The sequence below is a fragment of the Drosophila eugracilis genome, unplaced genomic scaffold (assembly GCF_018153835.1).
Source record: "Drosophila eugracilis isolate 14026-0451.02 unplaced genomic scaffold, ASM1815383v1 contig_2154, whole genome shotgun sequence".
NCBI classification, from domain to species: domain Eukaryota; kingdom Metazoa; phylum Arthropoda; class Insecta; order Diptera; family Drosophilidae; genus Drosophila; species Drosophila eugracilis.
In genome coordinates, this window is record NW_024573038.1 from 5,632,790 (window position 1) to 5,653,248 (window position 20,459).

A 20,459-nucleotide genomic window follows, 5' to 3' on the forward strand; every position below is an offset into this window, starting at 1 on the left:
GTAGTTGCTAGTTAGCTAAATTAGACTTTAAAAATCCAAAATTTAAAACCCACAATGGCAACTGTAAATGGATGTCCGATTCGTATTTCCCCTGGTTGAGATTTTTGACAGTGCCCACTTTGAAAATGAAATGCACAAATGCCGGTCCCTCGATTTCCCTTGATTCCAAAGTGGACGTTGCGAATAGCAACAAAATCTGCGTACTTCGAAATTCGACTGTTGTCCCTGTTGACGTTGTTGCAATTAGCCCCGAAATGCGGTTCAATTAGGGGAGTGGACGGCCCCGGGGCGGTAGTATGGTGGGCGTGGTCCGGAGACCACTAGCCGCTAATTTGCATATTGCATTACAGGAAAATTTCCAACTAGTCACAGGCATTGCTGAATGGGGTTTACTGGATGGTTTGGCATGAAATCAGTTTACGGCGTACAATGTTGTCCGGCTTAATTAAAAATTTTACGCCGCTTGCAGTGCATCAATAATTCGATTGTTTTAGCCCCTGCAAGTGGTAACATTATTTTGTAAATTTCCATGCCAAAACTTGTATCCTTAAAGCCTTTGCATTATTGATTTTACCATAAACATCCTGTCTGCTCACATAATGCGCCAATAAGCTTGTTCGCCCGTCTGGACTGGGGCATATTCCCTTAAAGATAAACCGACGTAAACGTCAATTATGGGGGCGTACTTCCCGTAACCGAAAACCCGGATGATTGAATGACGGAGGGCGGTTGTCGAAAGCAAAAACTAAGCAAACGCTTAAGCCTCGTCAACGCCAACAACGCAGCCATTGGGAGTGACATTTTTTGAAAGTAATCCCTGGGAAATCTTTGATTTATGTCAACGTGAGGAAAGGTCTGCAGATTGTTAGTTAGTCTGGGAAAATGCGGGTCATGAGTGTAGAGTTTGGATTGTTTAACCGTCACGAAAAGTTTTAGTCTTTCTAATCTGGATGATTTTACCCGCATTTATTGATTGCATCATAAACTTTGTATTTGTTTTTGTTTTACAATATTTTTAAGTGCTTAATTTATTCCGCTGATAATATATATCTCATTTCAGTGTTTCGAATAAACTAATTAGTTTGTTGCCATTAAAATCCAATAAAGCAATTAGTTCCAGGTCATGTACTTATAATTAATCAAACGCCTGGATAAAATGAATTATAATTTGAAACGAGTCAGCCACTTAATGAAGGTCCTTAATTGGGGTTTCTTAATGAACCAATTAACCAAAAGCTCACAAAGGAATATGAAGCAGGACAACGTCAAGAAGATGGCTAATAGAATCCATATCCAGAGCAGATCGCTCACCTTAAACTCTCGGAAAGTGACGTACGGAAAAGGATCCTTTTGGGAGATCATGCCCATGGTAATCATCTCTCGGAGAGTTTGCTGCTTCCAATATTCCACGATTCCGGCACTTTGGGACCGACGGATAAGATCATTTATGTGGTGTTCATAGATGGAGTTCGATTGCATGACCAGCGACAGAAGGACACTTGTACTGATGACCCTTAGTTGAGGGCGTACAGTGAAAACCGGTTGCTTGAAAAGCTCCTGTCTCTTGGCCACAATTTGCCATTCGGATGTCAGAATTGAGAAAGCGTTAGATCTGTTTAAGCCACTTCTTAAGGCAAAATATTCCCCGGTTCCCGCAAAATGCAACTGATCCTTAATGGCCCGAATTGGCCGCTGCCACATGAACTCCTTTAGGTAAAATCGTTCAGCTTCTTCGAAGAAAACGTTAACAGGTGAATCTCGGAGCTGCTCAAAAGTGGTAATCTGGCTCGAAGTGGGTCGTTTGGTAAGTAAGGTCTTCAGATGTGCTGCATATAGGGTACTCAGAACCAATCCAAGTAGAAATAAAGTGGCATTTGTCACCCTGGAGCTGATTGTATGCCTGGCACACATATTGAAGGACTGTCCCATGATTCCTGATATCATGCGTTCGTTGAGAACCAAGTTCGTCCAATCCACACGTTTCTTGAGCAGCAAAGGTCCAAAGCAAGTATCCAGGATTGTAAATATACAGTAGAATATCAGCAGAACGATCAGGAAATTTCCACTACACATCACCACATAAACATCGGCTGTGGGTATTTCCTGGGCTCGGGGAACCATGATGTACCAGTTCTCCATATCAAATATATTCGAGAACACACCAAATTCAGTGGGCAATTCAAAGCCACATAGGCTGATGGGCATGTTAATGGTTCCATTGAGTGTCATATTTCGAAGGAGAATCAGATTCAATCGCTCACCTTCCTTGATTGGTCTTTGCCAGCGAAAAGTAAAGTTGTACCTTTGAGTGAATTCCACAAGAAACTTGTAAACGTAACCTGTCAATTCAAGCTCTCCTGTTTTCGGATTTCGATAGACAATCGAACGGGGTGCAAATTGATCCGGCAGGGTAAGTATATATCTGCCGTAGTAGTTTCGAACTTTGCTAAAGATGGGTGAATGCTTTGGATTTATTTCCAACCATCTCTCTGGAGCATAGGGCTGCAGACGATATATCCTATTTCCCTGTCCAATTACGGCGACGTGAAGGAAACGTAGACGCTCGACTGTGTTGGCAGTGTCAACCGTTGGGGTTTTTTCCCATTTTCTCAATAGTAATACCCGTACCTTTCGCATATTCAAGAGACTTCGGTCGAGTGCCTGCCACAAGTCAGAGTCCAAGTCCGAATTTCCTGTTAGCCAGATCATGACCAGCACTTCGTTGTTGAAACTGCCTCGCACATAGAAGTCCATCTGTTCATTGAAATTAAAAACCGGCCAGGGAAATCTTTCCAAGCCAGATGCATTACTCTGTTGGCTGTGTCTGAGCAGAAGAACTGTTTCGTGCGGCTTATCCTTGTAGATGCTGATCAGGATTGGATTTAGCCAACTTGTCTCGTTGAAGAGCAGAAAAACTGGAACCAGTAGCGGCCACATACCGAGGCGGAATGTTAGAAAACCCAATTTAATACCCACATTATCTCTCAAATAAACGCTAATTAGCGGAGGTTACAAATGATTTGAGGGCTCGCTAATGGTCTACGGATTGCAGGGCATTAAAAAATGGGCGTCATTAGCATTAAGTTTTACGACTTAAATGTGCGTCCTTTAACTGGCTCCATTATAAGTTGAGGTAAAATGGGGGTTGGAAGTATGGCATGGCAGAGTTATTTCCATCTCCGGTTGAATATATATTTCAGAATGATTTGTGTCTTGAGTTGAATATTTAAACGATTCTAATTGCCTGGGCAAATTGCTTTCAATGTTTTTCGTCAAATTTGCATACACCTTGAATATCCTTTTGACTCCATTAAGCTTGTTTGCAAATTGATTTTATCTCGGTTTCGGTTTTCAGTTTTCGGTTTATTTGTAATCAAAATATATATTTCATTTGCAGATTGATATCCATTGAGACTTCTGCTTGGGCAGAAATACTAATTGCTTTGCCTTCAATTATGTATTGTTTTAACTTGAGCCAAAAAACCGCAAGCCATAACTTTAAACTGCTCATCAAGTTTTCAACAAGTTTTTACCACTTCCGCTTCCTAGCTCTCTTTCATTTTGCCCCTTTGCTGCTCCTTCAATTAAGCAAGTTAAATGGGCCAAAGGAGTGCGAGAAATGCTGAATGAGTCAAGTGCGAGCTGCTTGCAGAGCGTGTCGCATTAATTTTCACGCGAGTGCATATTTGATTTTCCCTTTTTTATTCATATTTCTGTCGTCTGCTCTTATTTCGTGTTCTTGCATAAAGTCGAGACGGGCTTTTTTCATTTTCATTTCCATTTTCATCTCATCTTCAGCGTTGACATGCATAAAATTGCAAAAAATTGTTGCGTTGCATAAATTATGGCTGTAAGGACAGTATTTTTCTCTGGCTGTGCAACACGGCGTATGCTTAATGTAACATTAATTGTATTTATTTGCTTTGCTGATTGATTTCCCCGGCTGAGACGGATTTAACGGCTGCACAAAGTTTTCCCAAAAATAACCAAGGGAAGACAAGACAATTTGGTTTATCAAAGTCATTTGGCTCCTGGCCTAGAGGCAGCCACGCCCACATAAATTAACGCAGACTTAACGAAGCGTTAACACAAAGGACGACGAGCCCCAAAAAGCAGCTGGCAAGCCCAGACTCCGTCCGACTGCCGACTTAAGCGACAATAAATTTATTGGTTTTATCCTGAAGCTTATCAAGTTGGCTTCCCTCTGTTCATCTCGTCGCACAACATGTGCAGTAAATTTTTATGTCAAATGGGTTTCGCCTCCATATCGTAATATAATTTATGCAGAAAATAATGAGCGTGCTTTTAGGCGCCGCTCGAATGGGAAAACCTGTGTGTTGGGGTGAGTGCTTGTGGGGAGAAGTTATTAATTGATTCGACTTTAAAGCTGCTGACTCAATGGTTCATCCTTGAAAAGTTCTGCCTAAGGTGGGCGGGAAAATGGAAAAGTTCTTTTCTTCTTCTTCTTTTTTTGGCCCAACCACTTGAAACCTGAAGCCGAATCCCTGTTGATGGGATTGCCTAAGTAGGGTTGCTTAAGATTTTTCGACAATGTGTTAAGTGCCAAAGGGGAAAAGTTGCCATGATTGAACGCATTTCAAACAGGGCTTTAAAGGACCTGTATCTCGGAAGTATTTAAAGTTTGTCAGCTCGCAAAAGTTGGCCATGTTAAGCTGTGAAATTGTTCGCCATTTTGCGGGCGCCATTTTCAGTTGTGCGCTTTTTTAATTAAAAAAGTGGCCAACCGAAAGGAGAGGGAAATGGCGACAGCCATTTGAACTTGTTCCTTTGCCGCTTTTAATTTCCAATCTCTATTCCTGTGCCACTGTTGCAAAAACTCTAGACAAAAAAGTAATTAAAATACTGCAAATATTTGCCCAGTTCGAATGCATTTCCCCAGCTCCCCTCCTTCTTCTCATCCAATTCTGTAAGTCGCGCTTGAATCCTTGACCGCGTTCCATATCCCCGTATCCGTATCCTGGCATCTAATGCGGCTAACTGAAAGGAGTACGAGTATGAGGGCATTCTGCCGTCATTTGTCTGCGTTCCGTGTCGTTTGCCTGACAACCAGGCCTTTTCGAGTTTGCGCTTGTTTGTCATCCTTTTTGCGGTTCCTCCAGCTTGTGCCCTTCATATGATTGCGGCTTCATGCTTTTGCATATTTCCCATGAATACCATTTTTGCATACATACGCAGGATCCGCTGAAGAAAAAGGACGAATTATGCGTGAATATTTGCAGATATGCGAACTGAGTTGTCAACAAGCTCAGGTTGTGGCTGTCTCAAAAACCGCCCATACATTTTGGTTACTTTCGGTATGCCGAGAATTTAGTTGTCAACCTTGATTCCGGACAATTTAGAGGGGCTTCTGAAGAATGGCTGATAAACGTCTATGTTAAGAATGCTAATTTATGGGAGGGATATTAGCATGGATATGGAATCTTTAATCATTCTTAAAAGTTGAGTCATATCATAATATATTATACTATGTTAATTTATATAATATATATTTATATATATATATATAAATAGTTCTATAAGCTTGCTCTAAAGTGGGTAACGAGGCTGTAAACGACATAGTTTTTTATACAATATATTTCGTTTCCTTAGCAAATATTATAAAATTACTGCTTAGTTTAATCTTAACATGTGTTAAGCAATTTAAATGTGAAATTGAAACAAATTGTAATTAGATTTTGTAAAATTGGTGAAACTTAATTTTTAGCCTTTTTCCCCATGTTTGGCAAACAAGGTTTTTCAATAAAAACCCCTTTTCTTACTGGACAATGTTTGACAATGTTTGACCATGTTTACCCTGTGGCTGTGGGCACATCTTCTGGCGACTTGAAGAGAGAGTCCCAGCCTCTCGCCGCACACAAAAACCAAAACAGAGAAACTTGGCCAGAAAGCTGGTTGATGGCCCCTTCTAGCCCCCCTTTTGGCCCACACCAAGGAAAATCATCATCGAGCACGTGTATTTGGGTTGATTTGATTGGCCAACGGCTTTCGCTTTTCGTTGCCACAGAGAGCGAACATTTCCGAACGTCTCTACATAAACGTAAGAGAGCTTGGTTAAGAGAGCGAAACGAAAACTGGTTTTCCGAACCAAGAAAAGCACCCTGTAACGCCAGAGTGATTTTCTGCTAAACGAAACAGAGTCGAGCTGCCGCAGTTGTTGTTCGGCGTTCTTTGTGGTCAGACACTGGCGTATACGTATACGCAACGTCATCGTTCGTCTGGCGTCGCTTCGAAAAGCGAAAAAGTTCTGAATACCGGTTGCATATCCCAAAAACAAAACATAAAAAAAATACATAACGGTCGTATATCGGTTTCGTCGTTGCAACACGCACGTAATTCGAGTCATTTTCCGTTAAAATTTAAAATCCAGCAACATAACAAACCATCCACCCCCACTACAACAACCAAAAGTCATATAAGGTACTACATATTGGTATTCTTATATTCACATTTGTCGTGTGCTGCATTCTCGAAAACGGGTTTTACGACATTCCCAATCAATTCTGCACTTGGCATTTATTATGTTCGTGACGAAAGTGAAGTTCTGCCCGATCCTAATCTAAGCATTTCCGTTTCGAAAGTAAGGAAAGGAAAATAAACGGTGATTTGCAAATAAAGCCGCAAAAAGCAGAACTGGCAAACAAAAAAAAGAGTTATTTAATATTCATACCCGTGGTAGACACAGGAAAAAACCTTCCACAGACAAACATAGCAACAAGTCGGCGCTAACAGACAAAAAAAAAGAACCGAAACCAAATCCAAACTCAAACAACGCTGTGTTTATTAACATTCAGCTGAGAGCTTTGGATAGGTAGAAAAGTCTCGTCTTCCGAGAATTGGCAGTTAATTTTTCGAAATCACCTCCGACCAAGCTAGGGGTTCGCTTGGAGATTAAGTAAAAAGAATAAAAGAACCGAAGACGAACTGAGACCTGTTAAATACCCGTAGGTGTTGTGTATGTGTGTGTGTGTGTGTGATAACTGTGAAACTATATACCCAAAAGTTAAGAAAGAAAAAGCTAAGAACGAATCTGGTGAGTCCCCACTTTCCCAATGACATTCGAGAACTATTCAAACCACCCACGCGGACATAGAAATGGAAAGTTTTTGCTTAGACTCTGAGAACAAAAAACTTTTAGTGAAGAAAAGAATTTCTGCAGATCGCAGCTAAAAAACTGATTACGCGACGCGTTCTAGATACATTTTTGGGTCTCTTTTTCTTCGGATTGCAGTGCGGATCTGGCGAGATATTAGTTGAATGTGTGCCAAAATGAGACGAGAAATACGGCCATCGCCGTGTTTATTATTTTTATAATTTATTGCCCAACAATAACACAAATATATATGTATATATATATATAGTACATATGATATATATATGATTTGGAAGCGAGAACTGTTTGATTGCCGTTTACATCGCAGCATTCTGGTGAAATGCATCTGCAAGATACACACGATTGCAGACTGACACGGAAACCGGCGAGACAGACCCATAATAAACGATAAATTTCAGGGCAATGACAAAATTGCTGATAACTGACCCACCAGCATTTCGATTCTCGATTCAGCCTTCTCCCCTCTCTCACACTTCGATCGTTAATATCTTTCAGTTTAATATACGAACTATGTATGAAAAGTCGGTGGAAAAGTTCACATTCAAGGTTAGTCTCTAAAGTCTAGATCTCATATTTATGGCATCTTGGGACTTAAAACGCTTAACTAATGATCCCCCAAATGAATGAATGTTTCGGGAGATTTCCCGTCCAAAAGAAAAGTAAAAATCAATGCTAACCCCCCTTCCCTTCCCCAGTTGATTTGGCAATCACTGTTTTGCCCAATAGATTTATGTTTGTGTGTTTGGTTTTTTTTTTACATTTTTTTTTCGGTTTAGACCAAAAATTCTGTTGAGGTGCGTTCGGGGAAGGGGTTGGTTTAGTTGAGCAGAAACAGGCTGAGTGGCCGCCCGCTGCTATTTATAGGCGCTCAACAAACATACACACATTCGTTCGCTCTTTGAACAAAATGTATCTTATAGATACACAGGCAAAAGTTTTTGCATCGCCCAGCCGTCCTTTCTTCTTCTTCTTCTTCTTGTTCTCTGCGATATGTCTGGGTTGTCTGCCTCATAAATATATGTGTATATATATATATATATATATATCCAAACGACAATGGCGAGACACAGAACCCAGTTGGCAGATCGGGATCTTCTGGCCATAACATCTCCCCGAACTTCTAAGGCGAGAAGCAAGTTGCCTTTTTACCTATACAGGCAGTTAGTTTCTGTGAAATCGAAAACAAGATTGATGCCACACAACCGGACTTTCTTGGCCAAAAAGGAGACAACATACGCAGCTGCTCCGCCTGCCTTTTGTTAGCCATTGGTATCTGTTTAATTGCTGTTGTTCGTCTGTTTATTAGGCGGAGAGGGGAGGAGCACACACAAAAATAAAATACAGGGAAGCCGCCTTGGCAATTTTTCCTTTCAAGTTTTCCCGCATGAAGGCTCAGTGAGTTATTTTTCCCGAAAAATACTCAAAATACCAATCAGTTCGCGACCAGTTTCGTTTTTTCTTGCATAATCTACACGGCAACAGCTTGCGGCAAGTGCAACTGCAACCGCGGAGGCTGCGACTGCGCAGTAAATATTTTTTTCCTTTTTGTTTTTGTTTTATTGGCTTCGAGCATGACAAAAGCTGCCAAGCGATTCGCTTCATTCGCTACGTAATTGCAAGTTCGAGTGCAAAACTTGAAAAACGGCCAACAGATACGAGCCACAAATTGCAGCTGACTGCAGTTGAGCTTTGTTTTGTGGCCATCCCGCTTCCACTCGCCTTTGGCCAATATACATATCAGCTTATATATAAATATATATATATATCCAAGAACCGGAAAGGAAGTGAGCGTGTAAGTTACCAAGACTTTGACTCCGAATCGGAATACGACTCCCAGTCCCAGAAACCGGTTTTCTCTCCAAATGCTTCTTTTCCAAGAAGCACGCCAAGTCATTCACTTGCAGCCGATTCGAGTTTTTGTTTTTTTATTGCTGCTGGCCGCGCAGTCGCGTTGCAGTTGCAGTGGCAGTACATGTTGCAGTTGCAGTCTCTGTTGTTGTTGTTGCTGCTGCCATTAAGCGCGGGCGCAAGAACAAAACGGAGTTGAGAGAACTTGCAGTGGACAAAAAGTTTTGGGAAAGTCACTAAGGAAGTTAACATAACTTAAACTTATAATTAAAGAGTTTTTATTCTAATCTGGAACTGTCGTTTCAACAAATTATGACTTATTATATTTTTAAAAAATATTTAATGACTAAAAAAACTACGTTAAGATTTTTAAAAGTGCAGTGGAAAGAAGCACGAGTCGCCGAGCAATGCGAAACCGATAGTTGCTCGTAAGCCAGAAGATAGAAGAATCCGAAAAAGCGACGTGCGTAGCATGAAGGTACGAGTTTAGTAGTTGCACCACCGCAGTAGGCGGAAGGGGAGTGGCAGCTGGAGGTGGGTGTTAAGTGCTGGGCAACTGAAGTGCCGTCTCTTTCCGTTCGCTGGCTGGCTTTTTGTCTAGTACGACGCATGTGCAGCCTGCTTTCTTGAGGTACTTGAACCTTATTGTCCATATGAGAGTATGTGTGTGGCCACAAAATGGCGTCGGAGGTAAGGTAGCTATAGCTCCTAACGCGATGATATATGTTTGTGGGCGAAAGAACATTGAACTCTGTTCCGGGAAGCTAGGAAATATATAGAGCAAGGCAAAGGGCTAAAATTAAAGAAAACTTAATTGAGGTGAAAATGTTTAAGGGAAATTTGTAAAAATTTTACAGATTTTCTTAGAACTCTTAAGGAATTACTAGAAAACAAATAGTGAGCAAAGTAAATATACAGACTTCTTTTTAATACATATAAAGTGTCTTTTAAGTTTTCATAAATATCCCCCTGCTAATGGCAATTTAAGGCCAAACAATTTCCCAATAGAAGCGGCCATTAGGTTAAACTTCTCGGGTCAAGCTCGGCACCTCCCTAATCCCCGTTTGAATGCAGGCTGACCTCAAAACAAAGCTGATTTATGTCGCTCCTCGAAAAGTGTCAACTGGCCGCCAACCTCAACCCAATGCCCTCCATTCCGGAATCCAATCCAAGCGGAGTGGATGTCGATGTCGATGTCGATGTCGAGGGGATATTTCAGCGGTATCAGCTGCTGGCAATTTGAACTCAATCGACACCCAAATTGATAACTTAATGCGAGACAAAGAGGCAATGTGCAAAGTGAAAGAGATGGGTGAAGGGAGTGGGTTTCAAAAGTTGGCTCGGCAGCATATTTATTCACTGGGGAGACAGTGCCAAGCAATTCGAGCCTTTGCAAAAGGCAACAAATAAAAAAAAGCAAACGGAGGCAGATAAACAAACGAGGCAGCAACTAAAGTCATCTCTGGACCATGTTTTTTTTTGTTGCTATTTTTGGTTGTTGTAGCTTTTGTTGTTGTTGTTATTGGAGCTGCGCTTTGGCTGCCTTGTCATTTACACGCGTAAACGTCCGTGACCCTCTGGCCTGGCTTTCAACTGACTCCGCCAACTCGGAGGCTCTCCCCCAAAAGACAAAGACAGCACAAAGAGCTAAAGAGCAGCGAAGGAAAGAGAGAAGGGGAGAGGCAGCGAGAAAGAGATAGGGACGCTAACCAGCTGTTGACGTTAAGTTCAAACTTTTGTTTTGGGCTTTATCAACTTGTTAAGCAGCTCAGCCGGAGCATGAGAAAATTCACAATATTCAATATTAATGGACAGAAACGTCAACCGAGAGTCATTTTCATAGAAATTTAATTTTAATAAAACAAAATAACATATTGATTTTTCATACTTATTTATTACCCTCAGATAAACCATAAATTTCTATTATTTTGAAATTTAATATCTATATCAGCTTAAATCTTTAAAATCGCCCAATCAAAAAACTCAAATCTGTGCATAATTTATGGGGTCACTGCGAAGCAAATTAATGGAACAAATTATAATATCATTCGCCAGAAGCATGAGAACAGAAACAAAGACATAACCAAAGAGTTAAATGCTGAGCAACTGCTTTAGTTTGGTTAAGATTTATAAACTTAAAACTTGTTAAACAGCTTAACCATAAAATATTTAATAGGCAAAGGCCAGACAATCCTGAATAATAAATGCAGGATTGAACCGCCAATTCCCGGGCAATTGTTTATGTAAAAGGTTAACAAAGAGAGTAACAAAGTGGCACAGAAAATAAGTCATCTCTTATTTAAATATCTAAAGTTGAGCTTAATTAAAGTGCAGACTGTCCATAAATTATTAATTCAAAATGAAGAGACGAACAAAGAAACAAGAATGACAAAATAGTGAATAAATGAGCTTAAAGTTTGGCTGTGCCAGCTTACAGTAAGCATTCAGTACAGTAAACGATGCAAATGTAATACTAAAATAATGTAGTTTAATATGCTTAGAAATAAGTGTAGACAAAAATCAATATTAATCTTAATGTTTTGATATTAATTTCATACTTTGAGCTTCTCAATGGAGTTTTCTGTTTATAAACTTATTGATCAGCAGCAATAGCCATGTGAAAATAAACATTTTCGTGCTTTATCAATCGAGTTCTATTAAAGCGCAGACACTTTCGAAACAACAAATCGAATTACGAATTCAAAACTCGACTGCGACACGTGTGTGTAGGTGGTCTAGAGTCCAAGTTCCAATGCGAATCGAGAAACCAATTCAAAATTCGATTCCGCGAACGGTGTCATCGCACCACGAGCTTGTCTAGTCGTTGGTGAGTCAATTAAAGCCCGTGATTAGCTAGATGCTTTCCAGCGAAACCCAAAAGCTGACTCAAAATCATTCAGTTAATGACTCACTTTAATAGACAGATCGATGGAATCGATGGAACGGGGGGAGTCACAGCGATTAGGCGACGTTTGATTACAGAATAAACCAAGCCGAGTCGAGCTCAAGTATTGCCTTTCTACTTTTCTACTCTTCTCATCGATGATTTCTCTGTTTTCTTTCCACTTGCAGATACACCGCAGATACAGCGCAAATTGGCAGTGAATGGGCCGATTTCATAATAAAACGTAAAAGCAGTACGGTTAAAGAATCTGAAACTGACGCAATTCAATTTCCCAGCATCGCAGCAGTGGGAGCAGCAGCATTGGTAACCGCAAGCTCATAAATTGAGATTAAGCAAGAGCTCAACGTGGCCAAGAGAGTCGTGAGGGTTTTGGCCAACAGCAATAGCAATAGCAATAGAAAATCAATCACCGAGCGCTCGTCGCCCCAACCACAATTTGCATGAGCCAACTGGAAAGCAGTAGCCAGCAAAATCAAAATCCAACTCGGCCGACACAGATTCAAATACAGAGCCATCATCATACTAGCCAAAATCAGCAGCCAAAGCGTCGGCCAAGTGGCGTTTTATGGCAATTGCGCCATCAGCTGCACAAGCGTAGCACGAGGAAGATGAAAACCATTTCATGATACTACAAGTGGTCCGAATCGGTGCTATTGAACTATCTAAGAATGCCGTCGACGCCGTACGATCTGGTCCAGGATGACCAGGATCTGCGGGTGCCTCTCCACGCCGAGCAGGCCTTCTTCCATGGCATCACATTTCAGGCCAAGGTGAGTCCATATTCTGGGAATATTCTCGATAATCTATGTATTTTAAGAGGAGTGGGCAAGTTCTTCTTTATCTTTGTGTTCATCTCGCGGGCATTCCTTCAGAGATCCATCTCTGTTAATTGTGTTTTTATGCTCCAATAAATTAACAATAAAATATTTCAATGGATTGATTTAATGGCAACCACTGACAGCTTGCCAACACTCGAATTTTCTTTTAAATATTAAAGCAGTCATCATTCCTAGCTGTTCTACAGAAATTAAAGCAAGGTCAATAACTTTTAAAATAAATTTTAAGAAGGAAATAACATTTATTGTTTATTTCACAAGAGTTCACTAAAGAAAGTTGGAAAAGTACTTGCTTGGAAATCTTGTTTATTTTAGCAGAGAAGTAGATTAATAAAATATTTAATTTATTTTCATATCAGTAGTTACAAGTTTTGCCTTACAGATTTTGTGAAAGTTTTGTGTTAATTGGTCCACTTATTTGTAATTAACGAAAACGTTAGTAAGGATGGTAGGCATTAATTTCCATTAGTCAACTTTTTGTTTAGTTTCCGTTTAACTTCTCTTTTAATTTGTCGTATTTAAAGAATAAGCAGTTTCAAGCTGGCAGAGACAGTAAAGTTGCTACTTATTTTTATACAAAAGCCTTTTATTATTTTTCAAATTTAATTAAAAGCTTTCGCCATATATTAGATTTCAAAACAAAAATGCCTGGAATATTCTTCCGCAGAATTGTTTACATTCTTCCATGAAATACTCATCTGTGTAAACTGGAATCTCCGCTGCATTAGTTATCGGAATTTGGCAAATAAATATTCAAACATTTCACGTTTCACTATTTGTCATTGTTTTTGGTGAAAAAGAAAACTTCAAACCATATCGGATTTATGATTTTATGGTTGTGGTACTTGGGTGAATAAACTGTTCTAAACAATTTGTAAATGCAATTAAATGTGTTTGCCACATTTGGCAGCCAATGGCTAGCCAATGTTGCAACTGCTCTGGGGTTGTTATTTGAATTCATTTTGATTGCTGCTGCTGCTGCGGTTGACGGAAGCGAAAAATAAAGAGTTTTCAACGTTAACAGGCGGCAAGCAAAAGAGTTAGTCAACTGTCACAATTACCGGCTGACTGTTTGCTGTTTTATATGCTCATATGTATATATATATATGCAGATATAAATATATATAAAAAAGGGGGAGTTTTGAAAATTGTAAACAAAATTTCCATTTCTGTATCGTGTTCAATTATTCAGCATCGCATTTTGAGCATTTGTTTAGTTTTGTGTGCGTTTTTTCTCTGCCGTTCTGTGTGTTTGCCTTCGATGTTTTGGTTTCTGCTTTTGTTTATTATTTTTGTTCAATGTGTGGAAATTGTTTGCGTTCCCGGCTGCTACTGTTGTTGTTATTGTTATTGTTATTGTTCTTTTGATTTTGATTCGATCAGTTACATGCGGTTGACCAAAATTTCAATTAATTTTGCCTGCAAGATTGATGAGCTTCGTTGTGGGCGGCCAGAGAAAGGGTTGATAGTCGTCGCCCAGGGAAAGCCATGTTTCAACCATGTCGGCAGGCTATCAAGTTCATGACTGCTTTTTGCCTGGCCATTGACTTTGCCCATCTGCCGGCCAACTTTGTATGCAAATCATTTGAACATTAGTCGCATCATTCTCACGTATCCTCCCCACCGACATTGTCTCGATATTAGACTCCCAACAGAGTCTCCAGCATTTTGCATAATTTTGTTTCTGTGGTAAGACATTGCACTTGAAGTTTTGTTTTTGTTGCACGAGGCTGTTGCTGTTGCAGTTGCAATGCCAATTAAATCCACTCAATTTTCCATGTCGAATTGTGGAGGGAGCTGAAAAACAGCAAACATTTCTGATTTGACAACCGTTGAAGTGCTACACAGGGAAAATATGAAATTGTGTTGGTTTTTTTTAAATTCTTTTTTAAAGATTTTTAAAAGCTAATGCCACTTTAATGTTATTACTTAAGTTTAATAATTTGAGTAACTTTTTGGAAAATTATCTAGCACCATAAATTCTGGTAATATTTTCCTTGTGTAGAAGAGGTTTTCTTGCTATTTTCATGCACGTGCTCTTTGTTTCCCCCCTCTAAGCCTGCAGCCCTCCTCCAAAGGCAACTTTACTATTATTTGCATTTTTCCATAAGCAAAACAAAACGAATGGAAAAAAGTTTTGCACTTTGTTATGCTTTTGCAGTTTTCGCTTTGTTTGTGCTTTTGCTTTTGCTTCAGCTGCAGCTTCAGTTTCTGTTTTGGCAACGCCGTTTGTTTGTTTATTTGTTTGTTTTGGCTTTTGGCTGGGGTCTCGCTTTTGGCCAAACGGTGAATACCCGTACCGTTACCGATTTCCCATATATACATATATATGTATATTCCACGGCTAACCCAAATAAGATGAACAACCCAACAAGCCCAACCCACTGCAGTTTCCAGAAACCAAAAAAAAAACCGATATTTTCTGCTGTGTCAGCACTGAAACTTCATCTGATTCATCTGTCAGAGTGTCCAGTTGGAATTATGCGAGTTATGAATCACCAAGAGCCATAACACCAACAACTAACCAGAGCGTCCTGAAGCCCTCGAAGAGCCTGGGCTTTAGCCATCGACTTTACTGCTTAGATTAATTGAATTTCACGCTTTGATTTCGCGAATTGCCGGGGCCCCAAAAGCCATGCCGCATAAATCTTTCAAAAGGTGTATAAATTATTTGCTCACGCACAACGCCTGGCGCCGAAAAATATTTTCTTCGCACTTTTGTGCGCCGCTTTTTTTGTTTTTGTTTTTTTTTTTTGCTTTTTTTTGGCGCTTGGCAACACGGCGTATGCTTAACACTGGTTTTCGCCCCGTGATTTTTGGCAATCCTACTATTCCAGGATACGCTGCTCTATCAAATATTTATGCGATTGCATCCGATTCAAGTCGATTTATTTGGGCTTAACAACTTCCGACATGCGTATGGGGAATTTATGACCCTTTCGGTTCATCAATTATTTGAGCCAAGTGGAATGCCGCTGATGGTTTGGATCAGAATCCAGAGGGTTAAAAAGTTTATTTACTTAGTTGGGTGGCAGCCAACTGACATTTCCTTTTGAGCCGCTTAAAATAAGAACAGTAGTATAAACCGTTTCGGTTTTCATTCCAGAAAAACCAATTTCCGGCCTATATAGAAATATATGTTAATTACCTTTTCGCTCACCGCCCGCTGGTCTCTCACAAATAAATTATAAAATCATTTTCATCTCGGCCTTTTTTTGTTTTCAATATGAAAGAAATATTTATTTTTGGATTGAAAATTTCTACGCTCGAGGTAAAATTAATTATTATTTACAAAATAATATTAATTAAGGCGAAGGTGAAACGCATATGTTCCAATTTTCCACACAGCCGAAGCCGAAAGAATATCGAGGCGAAAAATAAATCGAAAGAAAAGGAAAATACTAGCAAGACCATGTCCCCCATGGCATATAAAAATATTAAAAAACAAATAAAATGGAGACGGCCACACATGCCTGTGGTCCACGTGCTACACTAGTGTGTGTGTGTGTGTGTGTGTTTCATTGAGTTTCCTCAGTGTTTCTTTGGCTCTGTTGTGTTTACCCATTTTCCATGTGTACGCAAAATTATGAATGCTGTTCAGGCTGCGACGCTGGCGTATACGCAATATAGTAGACACCCTGCAACATCCCGCTGTTCCTGCCGCTTTGTTTATCTGCGGAGGCAGACCTCGTTTGTTGTTTTTAGAAGTACGGCAAGAGGACAACTTCTGGGCCTGGCCTCGTCATATATCAATTTCAATTATCTGGCATTTCCGTTGAGGCTGAGAGCATTTCAAAAGCATTTTGCTGCTATATATAAATTATTGGGAACGACAAAAGGGACGGCCCCGAAAAGGATTATGTGGCCTGCAATTTAACTTGGGTCCTTTTCTGTTTCGTCCTGGCTTTTATCAGCCGCAACTGACACCAGCAGGCGCATTTCGTGAAGGAGGCGTGAAAAATGAGTCATAAAATGCAAATAAAACTCGAGAGTCCTTTCCGCTTGAAAATTGCGTTTTATGTGCTTTCTTAAAGTGTTCTTTTTCCGAGATTTTCCTTTTTTTTTTCCCTCCTTTTTGCTTTGCCATTTTCATTCTCGTGTTTGCTTAACCTTTTGTGTAAAGTTCAATTTGGCCGTTAATATCTTGATAAACATTTGTTCTAGCTGGATTTGCCTCCAGTTGGCAGTGCGCCATTGAAAATGAAAAGATCCTCCTTGCGTGCATGTGCGTTGTTCGGGGTTTACATGAGATAATTAACACGCCTCACCGCTGCCCGGGTTTTATGGCCAGCACTTTGCTCAATTTGCAGCTCATCTGCGGGACATGGCATGGCATGGCAACGGGACCAATTGCATCAGGTTTCCCCTACCCACTCCTCATCGAGTTTTGATTATTCTTGTGGTGGCAAAATGCATTCGGCGGTGGCTATAACATCGGCATAACGCAAACAAACAAGCCGTCACCATTGATATCAGACTTTATGCATACGGTATACTGTGTACTGTATAAAGTATAATAAATATTTAATGGTATCCCCTGTTGCCATCATCGCCTTTTGCTGCGGCTGAAATCCAATAATAAAATTCAATATTTTGCAGTTACTTAAAAGTGTTATAAAAATAATAAAGGCCAATGGGGAAAATGTAATTTTCCTTTGGTAGTGCGCGAACCCCAATAAATGGCTTTTGGGGTTATCATATTCATTGCAAATTATCGGCTAAATGCTTTTATGGCTTGATTCCGGTTCTCCCTAAAAGGATATTCATCGATTTGTGTGCATGTGTGTGTGTGTGTGTGTGTGAACGGAAATGGTTTCCATTTGGTGGCCACGATTGACTGGAGGGGAATCATTTGAATTCGCTGTAGTGGTGAAGTGCAGGGGTCCAAGTCGGAGGCACTCCGCTCGTTTCTTTCATCAACCAATTCCTCTTTCAATTCGGTTTGATTATTACAGATTCATTCCGCTCATTTCTGGCTGATTGCCTGGCTGGGCTAATCGATTTTTCTTGTTTCTCCCAGCACAGCTATTCTTGGCTTAGGTTATTCCTCTCTTGGCTTTGCTAAAACAGTAGATAGGGACATTAGTGGCCACCTACTTGAGCTTCTTTTTGGCCATAATTCTCGGCTGTATTCGCGTTTAATGTGTGTCAAGTGGCACATTAATGCTGGTCGTCAAGGATTAAGTGGCTATTACTTTATCCCGGACTTACGGACTTTGCTTTAGCTTATCTAGGGTGTCGCTTGCCAGCTCATTGATGACTCATTCCATGCTGGGCAATCGACATCGCTGATCATTGGGTCATGAATGCAGTACATCCTCTACTCCACTCAGCTCATTTATTATCTATTACACAATTTTCTGTTGCAAATTGGCTTACATTTTGCAATTACACCTGGCGCAGCTGAGGCAAACGAGTTCCAATGAGTCAGGCAGGCTGGCATGCAGGCTCTCGAAACAGCCGAGGAAAATGCTTTCTCACCCACTCCCTCTTACGGAAAAAAAAAACTAGGCAGCCATCCCTGTTTTTGGCCAAAATTGGCAGCACACGCAAATGTGCGAAGTTTTGGCCTGGTCAGCTATTTGGGTGTTGTTTTTGTTGGCGGTGTTATTGTGGGTGCCTAGCGAAGCGCTCAATGGCGGAAGTTGCAACGCCAGCTGCCGTGGCACGCTCTTTGGTAGCGTTTTCTAAACCAGGCCCATAACAACTATAACCCTTTCCCAGGCTGTGCTGACAGCTGTTCGCTGGCCAACTGGGCTTGGCCCTGGCCCAAACAAACCAAATGAAGCAGCAAAATGCAGCTTGGGTTCAATATTTTGATGCTTCGTACCCTAGGAAATGAAGGGTATATTGGGTGAGTGATGGAGTATGAAAGAGAGTTATAAGTTACAAACATTCTCATTCAGACATTTATAAGTTTGTTGTTTTTCTTTAAAAAGTTCCATTATAACTAATAACAGGGAATCCCACGTTCACGAAACTCCCCATTTTCAATACTTCCTGTTTTTATTTTGGTAATGACAAGCGATCTCTGATCATTTTCTGCCAATTTTCCAATTCGAGACAAAAGCAAATCCAAAAGGGTTCCACCAGAGCCTCGTTAACTACCGCCGCTCACGTTTCATGCATTCTTGGGGGAAGAAAAAAAGATGGAAAATTATCTATGCCATTGCATCAAAAGCGCCGGGAGCTGAAGCCGAAGCTGCAGCTCTTCTCGGAGTCTAATCAGTGACAAGCAACGAGAGCTGCAGCCATCGGAAAAACTGCAATTGAATTCATTTCGCTATGCGATCTTTCACAGTTTTCCCTGGGCTTTGACTTTTTCGTTATCTCAGCGACTGTCGACAAGCGACTGCAGCAGATACTGCTACTGCTACTGCCACTGCTTTTGCTGTCGTTTTGCTGTCAAGTGCAATTATGTGCCACCATTCACAGCGACCTTTGACATTGCCGCCATAGACACACAAAGAGACTGGCGACAGGGGCAGAGATTCGAGTGCTGCGATTGAGGATTGCGGACTCAAAGAGAACGGCAGAAGGGCACCGCTGAATGGCTTTTTTGTGGCAAGCCAGTCAACTGCTTAAATCAACTTTATGGCCAATAATTAGCTTTGGCGAACCAGCATTGTGTTTGGGTTAAAAAAAAGGGAGCTTCTGATTTAGGTTTTGGGACAAAAAAACAAGTCAAAGAGGTTTATTCTTTTAAATTTCAGAAGAATTTCGAACAGAAAGTTTTATTTATTTAGATTTTTAGTTCATTTCTAGTTCATGTCTTAAAATATACAATGCCTGTGCTTTCCTGGCTGTAACATTAATATTTGCCAACCAGAACAAGTTTTAAAAAAACATTTCTTGGCAAAATGTTTCCCAGAACTGCCTTTGTGTTTATTTTAAAAATATATTATAATTATTATAATGGATAGGGCAATGAACAAGTATCGCCTTTGTGGTAAGAAAAAATCTTTTGAAATGCCAGAATATAGATGTTCCAAAATACATTTAAAGAAATTAATTTTCCACCCTAAAAACCAAAAGACAGCTAAGAAAATCTACGACAGACTGCGTGGGCCTGACCTTAACCTTCAGATTGGTCATTTGAGAGGAAAGACAAGTCAGAGGGGTGCTTTTTACATTAATGAAAATGCTGCTGCTGTCAATTATTTAGGCATTAATTGAACACTTTGACTGGCAGGTCCTCCTGCCTGTGGTCGATCGATTCGATTGACATTCTTCAAGGATAGAGGATGGCGGAATTGTCCTGGTTGGATGGTGTCCTGGCGTTTTTACCTGCCCAGCTGGCCAGCTGGAATACAGAACCCCCTTGACCGACCGACTGCCAGGCTTTTCAATTAAATTTATTTGGCCCCATTGTGCGCTTCGGCTCTACGTGAGTCTTGGCCAAATGGCAACTAATTTGCATTTCCAGCCAAGGGGGCCGCATGTGAAGTTAAAAGTTATTGGGCCATAAATAACGCTCTGCCAAATTCTAAACAAACATTTCTTCGACACTGTGTCGACGTTGGATACTGTGAAAGTTTTCCACTTGATGCTGGATACAGCATCGCTCAACTTCGGTGGGTGGAAATTAGCATAAAAGTTTTCGCGGCAAGATGGGGAGGTTGGGTGGCAGCACTTTGGCATTTTTGGCTCTTGCCGCCTGCCAATCGTAAAATGTAAGGAATTGCACACACACGGCACCATAAATGGACCAATTTTCATTGCGCCTTCCGCCTTTTGT

General features: G+C 40.6%; 2 protein-coding genes across 4 annotated transcripts in view; one reads left to right on the top strand and one right to left on the bottom strand.

Annotated features, from left to right (window-relative positions):
* Nucleotides 1-1,161: 1,161 nt before the first annotated feature.
* On the bottom strand, nucleotides 1,162-2,937 carry LOC108113905. The gene has a single exon (XM_017224612.1). The coding sequence runs from the start codon at nucleotides 2,935-2,937 to the stop codon at nucleotides 1,162-1,164; it is 1,776 nt and encodes a 591-aa protein (XP_017080101.1).
* A 3,243-nt stretch (nucleotides 2,938-6,180) lies between these two features.
* LOC108114388 (capon-like protein) overlaps nucleotides 6,181-20,459 on the top strand; it is a 44,222-nt gene continuing 29,943 nt past the window's right edge. For 2 of the 3 annotated variants that reach the window (XM_017225356.1, XM_017225353.1), the window contains exons 1-2: nucleotides 6,181-6,438; nucleotides 12,053-12,655. In XM_017225356.1, coding sequence (XP_017080845.1) covers nucleotides 12,554-12,655 — 102 coding nt within the window. In that variant the 5' untranslated portion in view covers nucleotides 6,181-6,438; nucleotides 12,053-12,553. Of the gene's footprint in view, nucleotides 6,439-6,476; nucleotides 7,052-12,052; nucleotides 12,656-20,459 lie in introns of those variants that run through there. The other variant, XM_017225354.1, reaches the window with a different exon arrangement.

Coding starts and splice junctions, on each gene's coding strand:
- LOC108113905 (XM_017224612.1), bottom strand. CDS start 2,937: ATGTGGCCGCTACTGGTTCCAGTTTTTCTGCTCTTCAACGAGACAAGT.